This window comes from Chionomys nivalis, chromosome 6 (assembly GCF_950005125.1).
Source record: "Chionomys nivalis chromosome 6, mChiNiv1.1, whole genome shotgun sequence".
NCBI classification, from domain to species: Eukaryota; Metazoa; Chordata; class Mammalia; order Rodentia; family Cricetidae; genus Chionomys; species Chionomys nivalis.
In genome coordinates, this window is record NC_080091.1 from 42,271,610 (window position 1) to 42,285,371 (window position 13,762).

At 47.8% G+C, this 13,762-nt stretch overlaps 1 protein-coding gene across 1 annotated transcript in view; it reads right to left on the minus strand.

Annotated features, from left to right (window-relative positions):
• Positions 1-13,059, minus strand: part of Tbc1d14 (TBC1 domain family member 14) — a 111,515-nt gene extending 98,456 nt beyond the window's left edge. The window contains exon 1 of the mRNA XM_057771808.1: positions 13,041-13,059. Coding sequence (XP_057627791.1) covers positions 13,041-13,050 — 10 coding nt within the window. The 5' untranslated portion in view covers positions 13,051-13,059. The remainder of the gene's footprint in view (positions 1-13,040) is intronic.
• Positions 13,060-13,762: the final 703 nt, after the last annotated feature.

Here is a 13,762-nt window from a genome sequence, read left to right on the forward strand (position 1 = left end):
TGGCTTTGTGGGAGCCTAGGCTGTTTGGATGTTCACCTTACTAGACCTGGAAGGAAGTGGGAGGTCCTTGGACTTCCCACAGGGCAGGGAACCCTGACTGCTCTTCAGGCTGAGGAGAGAGGGGGAGTTGATTGGGGGAGGGGGAGGGAAATGGGAGGCGGTGGCGGGGAGAAGACAGAAATCTTTAATAAATAAATAATAAATAAATAAAAATAAAAAATAAAAAAAAACAAAAAACAAAATCAGACTTACTAGAGAGGTACGGATTGGGATCAAGAGGGAAGACCATACCTAGTTTTAATTGACTTCTAACAGGCTCCTTAAACTCAGGACAGGAGGCTAGTTCAGTGAATATATGTTAGTAACGGAAGAGCAAAGGCCAACGCTTGAGAGAAGAGTCTAAAGCACGGGCCACACACACCTCCAAGGCCATGCCCAGAGTTCTCTGGCCAAAGAGACAGGCACAAGCCAGGAGAAAATTCCAGTCTGAGGAGCACAACCCCTAGCATACTGTCAACCCTCACCCGTGAAAGGTTACCTTCTCATTACGTTTTAAAATGTCAAAACTAAAGAGATCAGATGGTACACTGTAACTTGACCACAGAGTACAAAGCACAAGGACCACAACTCCAGACTTCAGCAACTCCTGGGCTGTAACCCCACTACAGACAACCTTGAGAAAATTAAGTACCAGGGAAAGCAATGAATGAGCAGCTGGTCCAGGAGGGACAGCTGCTGTCATCGAACAAGAAGTGGCTGAAGGCTCCGAGGCACAGCAGACGCAGCAGTTCACCTGCTATGGGTTAGCCTAGCTTCTACAAGAAGTCTCCTACAGCCCTCAAGAAGCCTGTCTCAAGTGCAGCAGAAGCGAACTGATAAAAAAAAGGGGGGGGGGAATCTCCCCCTCCCAGAAACTGAAGGAGCCAGTCAGACAGCGCAGCAAAGAACAAAAATAGAAAGAGGAGGGAAAGGTGGAATTCAGAAATAGACTGAGCCACAGAAAACTATGCTCCTGAAAGGAAGATCATTTAACTCCAAAGTTGTACTGACTGATAACCCATTTTTCTTACAAGTTAGAACCACAATGTACATCACAAGAAAAAAAAGGCAAATTTAGTTTGTTACAGAAACAAAATTATATAAGGGTTGAAAATCAGTTTTTAAACCATACAGACAAAAACTCAGTTTATTCTCTACTAGGATCTGGGCATCACTTCAGCAGGTGTTGAACACCTTTTAATTTTCATGGCTCACTGCAAAAGTCCACCCTGAGTCCAGCAGCCACGTGGCCCTCAAGAACATCACTTCTACCATCTCTGTGTTCCTGCTGTGGGGAAACCTGACCAACTGTTATGTCAAGAAAGAAGACTCACATATATACACAAATTGAAAGTTGAACTTTTTTAAACTAAAGCAAGAACACAGTAAGAAACATTTTATCACATAGTTAAGAGCTAATCTTTGACAAAGGCAAAGGTTACTAGATATCAAAACACCATCAGCCTCCAACAGATCAAACTGGCACAAAGCCTTGGTCAGAAGAGGAAATCTTTACATGCACAGCTGAAATTCTGGCTCTGCGGCTTACCAGCTGAGGTGTCCTCAGGAGAGTGCTTAACCTTTTTGAGTCTCAACTTCCTGCCTCCCCAGCAATGAACCATGGCAATACTATACTACAGGCTGGTCCAAAGACAAAATAAACAAGAAGGTGTGGTGAAGCAGGACACCTGACCTCACAGGTGCCCCCTCCCCCATTTCCTTGTTTCCTAGCCACATCTGGCCAAAGTTCCTGCAAAAGATGCAGTTCAACTGTTAACAAGAGCTTCTGCTCCTAGAGTGCACAGAAGTCTGTACCTGGGCAAATATAAGGTGTTTGTGTCTGTGGGTGAGAAATAAGACAGCGGCATCTCATTCATAAAACTGATTCCAAGGACCCTCCTCCAAACCTTGTCAAGAAGTGGAGAAGAAAGAAGTAGTGTTGCGAGCCCAGAGTCATGGTGTTCCCTGTCCCTGGGACTTCTTCTAGAGAAAGGCCAGATGAACTCTGAAACCTCTGGTGATTCATTAAGCCTCAGGAACAGGGTGTCAGTCTTTGAGGAAATAAGCCTAAAGGGGAAAGAGTGTGCTCCAGCTTGCAACATACTTGTGCTGACTGGTCTTATGTCAACTTGACACACAAATGAGAGTTATCTGGAAGGAGGAAATCTTAAATGAGAAAATGCCTCCCTAAGATGTAAGGCATTTTGCCGGGCAAGGGTGGTGCACATTTTTAATCCCAGCACTTGGGAGGCAGAAACAGGTGGATTGCTGGGAGTTCGAGGCCAACCTTGTCTACAGACTAGTTCTAGGGTAGGCTCCAAAGCTACAGAAAAATTTCATCTTGAAAAAAAAAAAGCTGTAAGGCATTTTCTTAATTACTGATTGATGAAGGAGGAACCTATCATTGTGGGTGATGTCATCCCTAGACTGGTGGTCCTGGAAAGCAGGCCAATAAGCAGTACTCCTTCATGGCTTCTGCATCAGCTCCTGTCTCCAGGTCCTGACCTGTTTGAGTTCCTGTCCTGAATTCCTTTAATGATAAACAGCAACATGAAAATGTAAGCCAAATAAACCCTTTCTTCTCTAATTTGTTTTTTGGTCATGATGTTTTGTCACAGCAATAGTAACCCTAATGAAGACAATTCTCTAGAACCAACTTCTGCAAAGGGCCAAAGCCACCTGGTCCTTGAGCCCTTCCACCTGGTGCTACCAATGCCATAAAACCAGAAGCCACTCTCCAGGCCTCCCACCTTCTGCCAGTGCCGCAATAAGGAGAAGGTTGCACAAACAAGGCACATGCTTTTGAGACAAGGCTGTAGGTGAACTTTGGAAGCTGGCCTAAAGCAGGTGGCCTGGCTCCTAGTCACATGCCTTCTAAACAGAGGCTGAGCCGGAATTCCCCACACTAAGCAGACTCAAAGGCCCTCCTATTATCTGTCTTCCCCACCTTTCAACATGTAACCCGACTGGGGCCACTGTAGGGAGCAAAGAACTCCTGGCCAGCAAGGTCATCAAGGGCTTTGGAATCCAGCTAGGGATTGTGGCACAGGGAGCTCCCACCAGCCACCTCCTCCCTTGGCACAGCCTCCCACAAGCTGTAGAGCTCTTTCTATGCTCTTCTGCCACACCACACCTAAAATAACGGGATTCTACAACTATTTTCCTGTTTCTTGCCACCAGATCCCAGACTTCAGAGCAGGAACAGTTCTCATTTCTGGATTTCAGCGTCTGGCCAAATGCCTACCATGGATTAAGGGTTTTAAAAAGTATGTGCTGAATTAATTACTAACAGTCAAGTCCTCAAGTGGGAAGGTTTCCAGGACGGTCCCATTCGTGCACATTCAACTGAAATCTGGGTTATATTCTTCTAAGAAGCACTTAGCAGAAGCAAATAAATACAAGTAGGAAAATCCCACTGAGTCCCAGTAACATGCACATACCAGACACCAGCAACTGGGCAACCCATCCAGTACAACAGATTACATGCAGCTCTGCCAGTGGAAACCATGATCCAGAAAGTCAAGAAAAGGAAACAATGTCCCTCTCTACGTTCATTTTCTGACATCTCCATGTAACGTCAGAGCAACACAATCTGCCTGCAGCAGCCTCTCTAGCCTGGGCAGACTCAGGCACCAGCTGAGTCCAGCTAGAGAGGAAGAAGACACTGCCAGGGGAGGCACAAAACGCAGGGCGAATGTGATTAGTCACCACTTTCCGGACTAGAGAAAACACACAAAGATATGAAGCAGGCATAAGAGGAAGGCTGTTTTTAACCCTCATTGGAAGATCACGTGAGCATCATGTACTCTGCAGGAAGCAAAGAGGAAACTGCCTGAGGGTCTGGAACAGCCCAACTGTCACCCCATAGGGCAGCTCTTAGTGTAAGACAAGTGACAAAGAAAAGAGACTCTACCAGTGACATGAACAGGGCTAGTGAGAAAGTCTAATCCGGAAGCAACCAATTGATTCCCTCCTCCGCAAAATCCAGGACTTAGAACATAACCAGAGTCTTCACCAATTTCTGCAGTCCAGACAAAATGATTTCATTTGTCCTCAGAGAGGACAGAACAAACAGGTCCTAGCACCATTCCTGGGGACCGTCCCAACAAAAGGATATGGACCCAAGCAGGCCTTCCTGACCCAGCTCCTCTCTGGATGTTCCTGGAGAAAGGGGCTTACTGGCACCACCACTAAGTGAATACTGCTTTTCTCTCTGACCGTGGAAGGACAGGACAATACCCCTTAGCTGCCATGCCTCCCCTCGGTGCAGCTCTACCTGATTTCCAGGTCCTTATTCTAAGGGCAAAGCACCCATGGCTTGTTTCTACTTGGTCATGCCTGGGGTCACATAAAACAGTACAGGGGAGCCAGATCAAACCTGTAATATCTTCCACCTGCACAGCACCATAAAACTACCATTTAATGCAGATCAGGCTCTGGTCTAAGCTGAACAGGCCCCACCAAGTCTTCTGTATCTGGTACCCACAACATTCTTGAGAAAGCTTCTAGGGGTCCCCCGTGTTTCACAATGTGAGTTCTGATGAGGTCTTTAGCTTCCTCACAGAAGCAATGGTTCCACCAGACTGCATCTCAGCCCAGAACACAGGTGTTCAAGACAAACTTCAGCTCAGGAAAGACTAGAAATAAAATCTAACCCCAAGGAGACCCACAGATAAAAGTGGTACACTTGTGTGAATTCCCCTGCACTGCAGAGAGCTCCACAGGAACTAAGGCGGAGAGTCTTTAAGTCCTGACTGGCAGGAAAGACAAAGGGACTAGGACAGTCCTAGGTCTCAAGTACCAGGGCATTACCAGTGTATAGGAGCAGCTACCTAGCAGGAGCCTAGAGCTTGCCAGGTGCTCCACCTTCACACTCATCTACCGATGCACTTGCCAACCTCAGCTCAAGACTAAGGGCCAGAGATAAGAAAACAGCATGTAGCTATGCGGTGGTGGCGCACACCTTTAATCCCAGTATTTGGGAGGCAGAGGCAGGAGGAGCTCTGTGAGTTTGAGGCCAGCCTGGTCTACAAGAGCTAGTTCCAGGACAGGCTTCTAAAGCTATACAAAGAAACCTTGTCTCTGGAAAAAAAAAATTAAAATTAAAAAAAAAAAAAAGACAGAAAAGAAAGAAAGAAAAAAGGAGTGGGAGCAACCCCTTGGAATACTGCTCACTCTTCGCGCTGCCACTGAGCAAAATGGAAACCAATTATAAAAGTCCTTTCTTTTTAGATGGGTTATTTCGGTGAGCAAAAACAATTCTAAAACAATTTCTTAAACTCACACATACTTCTGGAAGGTGAATGGCAGCTTACCTTAAGTTCCCACATTCTGGGTAGTTTCATCCAGGCAAATTTCAGCACACCAGGCTTCAAAGCTTGTGGCATTAAATTGTTGAGGGTCCTCAAGGCTCCCTCAAAGTTCCAAAGAACAGACACATAACTTACACTGGTCATGGGTGCTATGATTTAAAGGCCTAAATGAGATACTTTAAATTAAGGACACGGAATGTATGGAGTGTTCCTTCCTCTCCCAAATGTTTCAGCTACATTTAATGACTAAACAGACACTTTGTGAGCTACGAAAGGATCAGGAAGATATACAGACCACTTCATAAATACAACATAATTTAAAATCTTTAATTCTTTGTTTGTCTGGGGGAAGGGGTTTCTTTTACTATGTACCCCTGACTGGTCTGGAGCTCACTAAGTAGACTAAGCTGGCCTCAAATGCACAGAGATCCGCCTGTCACTGCCTCCAGAGTACTGAGAGTAAAGCTGTGTTTAGTTCTTAATAGAAGAGACCACTCTGAGCATTCACCATGTGCTGTACATTTGTGACATGACCTAGTCACAAATATGCTAAGTATACCATAGACACTGAAATGAAGAGAAGCAAAGCAATTTGCTCAAAGTTGCACAAAAGAAACTGATTCAGGCAAAGTAAAACATCGGAGCTCCTCACATGGCCCGCTGAAATACTTAAGAATACAAGTCCTCAGCTTTGTGATAAACAGTAAAGTGAACGCTTAACAACTTTTACCATTTTATATGTAGATTTCAATAGAAATAGAATACTTAAGAATACTTAAGAATACAAGTCCTCAGCTTTGTGATAAACAGTAAAGTGAACGCTTAACAACTTTTACCATTTTATATGTAGATTTCAATAGAAATAGACTTTAAAATTTTTTTTTTGTTTTTATTTTTCAAGACAGGGTTTCTCTGTAGCTTTGGAGCCTATCCTGGAACTAGCACTTGTAGACCAGGCTGGCCTCAAACTCACAGAGATCCACCTGCCTCTGCCTCCCAAGTGCTGGGATTAAAGGCGTGTGCCACCACTGCCTGGCTTAAAAATTATTTTATGTGCATGAGTATTTTGCTTCCATGTATGTCTATGGTCCAGGTGTGTGCTCGGTGCTTACTGGGGTCAGAAGAGGATACTCGATCCCCTGGAACTGGAGTTACATAGGTGGTTGTGAGCTGCCATGTGGGTGTTGGGAATTGAACCTGGACCCTCTACAAGAGCAACAAGTGCTTATAAGTGCTGAGACATATCTCCAGCCCAAAAAACATTTTAAAACAAGACCCACAAAAGCTGGGCAGTGGAGGCACACACCTTTAATCCCAGCACTTGGGAGGCAGAGGCAGATGGATCTCTGTGAGTTCCAGGCTAGCCTGGTCTACAAGAGCTAGTTCCAGGACAGCTAGAACTGTTACACAGAGAAACCCTGTCTCAAAATTAATTAATTTATTAATTAAATAAAATAAAAATAGGACTAGCACGATGGTTCAATGGGTAAAGGCCCTTGCTGCACATGCCTGGCAACCTGAATTCCATCCTTAGAACCCTCATAATGGTAGAAAGAGCAAACTGGACCTAAAAGTTGTCCTCCAACCTGCACATACACATACAGCTTCAGCATGTTCAACCACTCATATCACATCAAACACAACAATAATAAAAATTTTTAATTTTTTTTTTTTTAGAGTCAGAGAGATGGATCAGTTGATTAAGGTGCTTGCTGCCAAGTCTAATGACCTGAGTTCAATCCACAGCACCCACAAGTAAGAGAAAATTGACTTAAAAGTTGTCCTTGGACCTACACAGACATACACACACACCAGACAGACACACATACATACAAATAAGTAAATGAATGTAATTTTACAAGAAGGCTTTAAAGTAAGTAATGTGAGAGGAGATACAGACTCTGGAGTAGATCACCTGGATTCAACCACCAGCTCCTCTATTGGCCAAGTGTGACTCTGAATTAATTTAACTTCATGTGCCTCAGGTTCACTGCAAAATTAAGTTGATACCGGCTTCTACCTTACCACACAATTAACTAGATTAGGGGAAGAAAGCCAAATAATGCCTTTAGAACCATGCCTGGCATGAGCTAAGCCTTAGAAGATCTTGACTAGTATTCTTTTTGGCAGAGATGGACAGCCAACTCAGGTTCACTATTTTAACATCTTTGCATTAGAAAGCCCAGACATGGGGCTGGAGAGATAGATCAGTAATTAAGAGAACTGGCTACTCTTCCAAAAGACCAGCGTTCAATTCCCAACACCTACATGGCAGCTCACAACTGTCTACTTGAGTTCCAGAGTATCCGACATACACACACACACACACACACACACAGAGTGGGGGGAGCCCAGACAGTCAGTCACCCTGTGTACACAGGGCCTGGCTGTGCAGCTTTTCTCCTCACACATGCTATGTGGCACTGACTGAACTCTGGGCTTCAATTTTCCCAAGGAAAAAAAAATGAAATTAGGCCGGGTGGTGGTGGCGCACGCCTTTAATCCCAGCACTTGGGAGGCAGAGGCAGGCGGATCTCTGTGAGTTCGAGACCAGCCTGGTATACAAGAGCTAGTTCCAGGACAGGCTCCAAAACCACAGAGAAACCCTGTCTCGAAAAACCAAAAAAAAAAAAAAAAAAAAAAAAAAAATTAGGCAAACTGATTTACTCCTGAGAACTTTCCAGCTCAACAGTCTCAATATTCCTGACCCAAGACACTTTCTTTATATCCAACTCTAAAGCAAAAATCAGGAGATTAAATATTACTCAAATCCCTAAACTCTTTTATGTATAAATATCTACTCTGAAAAATCCTCTCCAAGGTCTCAGGACCCCATATCTTGTGGCAAATATGCTCCATGCTAAGGCTTGGAATATGAAGTTAAGGGTCTCTAACCCATAGGGAGTCAGATTTTAAGGCAATGCTCCCAGAAGCTATGTCCTCCTCACTGTTAGAGAGGCTTACACAAGGAGAGAACTGGTCCTGGTAGAGGAGGGAACTCACTCTCTGCATAACAAGAGTCAAGGCTAACTGAAGGTGTTAAAGAAACACAGATCCCCAGGAGTCAAGAGATGCTGAATGTGAGGAGATGGGCTGAGGGCAGAGACCCAAAACTCTGCTGCCCCCAAAGAAAGCAAGCCTAACTCATGCTTTAAAAGGTGCTAAACAAATACACACCAGGGCCTGCTGGGGCCACTGAGTACACCAGCGTGAGCAGAGCCTTGTCTTTGATAAACCAGCCTCAGTCTACACCCCACCTCTGTCTCTCTCACCTCATGTCCCATAGTCACACCTCCTCTCCTTAATGTTCCGGAAGGGTGCACCTGATAACCCTAATCAGCAGGTATACATCAGGTTCTCATTACAGTTGGGGCTTGCTAGGATCATGGAGCTCAGATCTCAATGGGTCAAACCAAGACAACAAAGCAAGCAGCGAAAGAGCTGGGGGAGGGGAGAAACAGTACCAAACCTGAGACTCGGTTTGGCACTGGCCCAGAAGTGTGTCAAGACTGCTACAAAGGCTAGCCCAGTCCCTTTAGCAGAGCTGCCAACAGCCACAAGCAACCCATCCTCCAAAGAAGCTGCCAAGGTGCTAACCTCTTGCAGAAGAGAGTGCTGGGGACAGGGGGACTACTACCCCCAAACACCAGGACTCCCTCCACAACCAGCTGACATAAAATCATAGGATAGCCACAGCTTCCAGAAGTGACAAACTCTAACAGTACATACAGAACCTTCCAGAGCAAAACTTCTAATTCCACCTGAGAGACAAAGATCCCATCATCTTTGCCACTTCAAGACAGAGGCAGTTTTGAGTTTCCCTAGACCTGGTCAGGAGGTATCTCTGACATTCCCAATCTCCCTGGGGTTCCATCAGCAGCCTGTGCTGGCTAGCACCCTCTAGAAAGCTAGCCAAGCCCCCGTAGGGGTGACAAGATCCTGAGTAGGGGTTAGGAGCATTGGTCGCCTCTAGCCTACCAATCTGCCCAATACTGAGGGTCTCTAGAGAGAAAACGGGTTCTATAGCCCAAGAGTGGAAGATCTAAAGACATGGCCCAGGGAAAAGGAGTCGGAGGAGAGTGGAGTCTGAAGTTTCCTACCTGGATGACCTTCTGCTCAGGTACCAGGGTAAGGAGGCCTAAGAGGGGAGACGAAAGAGTGGGTTTGGCAGTCTGAGGAGAACTCAGTATGAGGAGGAAGAAGATATGAACACACTACAAAGGGCTGAGGAGGAAGAACAGAAGAGAACAGAGGTCTGAACAGGCCAGGGGTCTGAGGAGGATTCTGGCTCAGAGCAGCCTCTTCCACACCCCACGGCCCCGCACAAGTCAGATGAGCCCGTTGCAGCCTCACATCTGAAAAAAGGGGTCTGAGCAGGAAGGAGATCCGAGACACACCAGGGGTCTAGGACCGAATCCGAACAGGTCAGGGGTCTCAGCAGGCCTAGGACCTGAAGAGAGGGGTGTGAGGAGGACAGAGGTCAAAATACCACAGGGGTCTGAGGAGGACCAGGGAGAGAGAGCTGAACAGGACAGGGGTCTGGTTCGGGGCGTGCGGAGCAGACTCCCCTGTGCCTCGCAGCACTGCATCTAAGGAGAAAACTTTTCACCAAGTTGAGGGAAAGGCGCACGTCACGTCAGGCTCTGGCCGAGGGCAGTCGCACACCAGCCGGACACCAGCCCGCCCGCCCGCCCTGTCAGGTGCCTGGCCGCTCCAGGCCGCCCCGCCGAGCCAGCGCTGCTAGCAGCAGGTGGCAGCGCCTATCGCCACCCTCCTCAAGCTCTCAACCCGACCCCGCAGAGGCCCTCTGTACCCGAGCTACAGCAGCTCCAACGCCATCTTCGGGCCCGTCACCCGCAGTCCAGGCCCCCCGTGGGGCCCGCAACCTGCCGGGCTAGGAAGCTGGACGCTGCCGACTACCCGCTGCAGCAGGTGCTTGCCCGCCGCCCCCGGCGAGGAGCAGCTGGCGGCAGGCCCCGCCCCCGCCCCGCCCCGCGCTCCATAGACACGCCCCCATCAGCCCTCCACAGCTCCACCTCGGAGCCTCAGACACCCAATTCCAAACCCCCGTTTGCAGGGCCTAAGGAGTACGGCCACGCCCCGTGCCCCATAGACACGCCCCCCAGCTCACGAGCCACGCCCTCCGCTCTTCCGTACCCCCGCAGTCCACCCGGACTAGCCCTACTCGGGGGACGGCCTACTGCCACGCCCCCACGCTCCCTAGCCACACCCTCACGCTCCCTAGCCACGCCCCCACCAGTCCTCCATCGCTCTTCCGCCCGGCCTCCCGTCCCCCTCCCGCCGCGCCTCCGCGGAGCTTTGAGATCGACGCTCACTGTCGCCGCTCCTCCGGCCTGCCCGAGCGTCAGCCCTGGGCTTCGCGAGTTGTGTCCCCGACCTTTTTCGGCCCCCAGGCCCAATCGGAGATGCGAGGGAAGCCCTGAGATGGTCACAGTGTCCACCCTGGCACCACAGAAGCCCTGCCCGGGCCCCTTACCTGGTCAGCTCCGCCCGCAGCCATCTTGGAAGTGGGAAGTAGAGGGAGGGGGAAGAAGGCACGGGGCCGGGCCAGGCATGGGAAGCCGAGCGGCAGAGCGCATCGATAGAGTGCCCCTGTCCAGCAGCTAGGAGAACTTTCCTCGAGGCCCACTGGAGTGTGTAGGGGTACACTAAACGCTGGGTACAACTGTGACCTCGGAATGCCCTACCGGCACAGCTTTAGCCTCTTCATCTGTGGCAGGGGTATTTCTGATCACCAACTCATTGCACTTAGTCCCCAACGCTGTAGTCCCAAACTTGTGTCTTCACTTTAATACTTTAATACCCAAAGCCCAGCAGGCCAGTCCTCGGGAGGTGATGTTCAGGGCTCATTAGTGTATTCTGAAAGTTGTGTGTGTGATGGGCTCGTTTGGGAACTAGAAGGGGCCTCACTATACTGCCTCTTGAGTGCTAGGATTAAAGGTGTGTGCCACCATTCCCGGTTTTATGTACAGATCTTTTCTTCTTTTTAGTAGCAAAAACTACAGAAATACAATCTATGAACAAATCTAATTCAGAAGGTAGAAGTCAGCTAGCGCAGAGAAGAATTAAGCCAGGTGTCTGCAGAGGATGTCTCCCCTCCAGGTCACTGAACCTCATTTCGCTTCCTAAACTCATCTGAGCTTATCGTTTCTTGAACTTGGAATACTGTAGAGACTTGATTGTTGGATTCATACTGAGGGGATTCAAAATTACTTAAGTTTATTCTTGGGGTTGTCAGCGTCCAAGGAATTAGCAGAAATAAACACACACCTGACTACAGCTCAGTCTGTGGGAAAGTTTGAATCATCACAGGCTTATAGGAAGAGTAATGTCCTGCCCTGGGAGACACCTGGAGGCACGCAGGAGGAAATTCATTTGTCTTGGTTACAGTTCTTAGTTCATGCTAGCCTCAGAGTTGCAACCTAGAAAAAGATGACTTTGAACTTCTGATCCTCCTGCCTCTACCAACCCAGTGTTTGGATCACAGGAATATCCCACCGTTCCTGCTTTAATTGCACATTTATTTCAAAACATGAGGTGATGGTTCAACCCCTGTACAACTCTCTCAAACGTCTTTAAATATTTTCACAAATATGAATGCAGGGCAGAGAACGCACTTTTCAAGCCAGGGCTGGCTTTGACCAAAGGCTATAGACACACACACTATCCCTAGGGATGAGAGAAGACAGAAAGAGCCTGGGGGACAGCTCAGTGGCCTGAGTCCAGTTCTAAGCATGAAGGAGAAGGACAGCAGACTGTGTGCCTGGCCACATCTGAGTGTCTTGGTCTGCTCATGTGTTGTAACCTTTAAACTTCCCCATGACGTGTGCTGGTTCACCAGGAAGCAGTGTTTATGTCTCACACAGCCACCAGGGGCCATGAGAATGAAGCACTCAGCCCATCACACCAGAGCCTTGAGCTAAGTAAGCCCAGCCTTGTGCGCATTATAGGAACAGGAAAACACCTACCCAAGAAGTTTTCATTCCTATAAGCCTAAGAGCACTAGCTGCCATTGGGATTGAGGACCATCAGAGGGACTGCTGGGCTGTGGGACTTCAGACTCTTGCCATTCTTAGAGCCCAGCGGTACCCATAGGCTATTTGAAAGCCTTGATAGACCTCTGGCTTCACTTTCCTTCCTGGATCATGACTGTAATTACTCTTAGCTCCCACTTATGATGACAGGAAGGTGGAGGCTGAATGGACCATCTTTTTGTGGCATGCAGAGAGCTGTGAGAGCTCCAAGGCAACCCTCGGTGTTTGGTGCATATAGAAATGTTAAAGGCGCTTAAGTTGCTGGCAGTTTTAAGTGAGAACAATGCCGGGTTTCCATTACACCTGTTGGTGCCTCACGGCTGGATTTAAACACCAGCTGGAAAGCAAAGACCTGCCTCAGACCCAACTCACATTGAATTAGTATGTCTACTTGCACAGGCGTCCTCATGACTCCTCACCTCCCAACCCTAGCGCTGGGTTTCAGAGTTGAAAACCTTGTAGTGACAAGGCACCACTGCCCTGTTTCCAGAGCCAGAAACTCTTTGTGGTACACAGGTTTTGCAGCTGGTACCCTCTGACTTCACCTCACCTTCACCAGCCTGGTGCCAGAACTAAAGTGTCTCCCTGGAAACCATCATCACTTCCGATCCCTTTGATTTGACCTATGGCTTACCTTTTGTCATCAGTGCCCAGAAGTGGTCTAGATAAAGCCTCATTGTAACTTGAGTCTGAAATAAAAACAACAGACAATGGCATTAAGGTGTGCGATCACTTTCAGCCATACACCCACACCCAAGAACCTGGCATGTCCAGCTCTCAGATGCAGAGAATACCACTCTGTCAATCTGACAGCCCTCTGAGCAACTGCAGCAGAACTACCCTGGGGAATTCATTCCACCTCTTCCCCTGCTGGCTCTGCTATAGGTTTCCAGGTCCAGCTTTCTTCGATAGCTGTAAACCTCTCATTTGTGGGCAGAAATATCAGCTCCTCAGAGACTCTAGCTGGCTAATGCCTCAGATTCTGTCCCCATCCCCTCCCTCCCTCCAACTCTGAAGCACATAGCCTCTCCCTTTCCCATACTGTTTCAAGGATTGGACAGCTCAGAATAGATGAATCAGTGTGCATATATGAAGGGAAATTATCTCATTTTATCAGGTTTCAGCATTCTTGAAACCATTCTAGAACCATCTCACCCACCCCTAACAATATAATATTGTTATAAGAATATAAGAAGTGCTGACCAACCAGCCTCGGGGGGAAGAAACCTTATCAGGGATGACTTCCATGTGTCCTGTTGATTATCTCCTTGGAGGAGCAGAAATGCCTCAGGATTTCCAGTATCCATAGAAACCATCTCTGTGTACCTGCTATATATCCAGGACACACAGCCCACA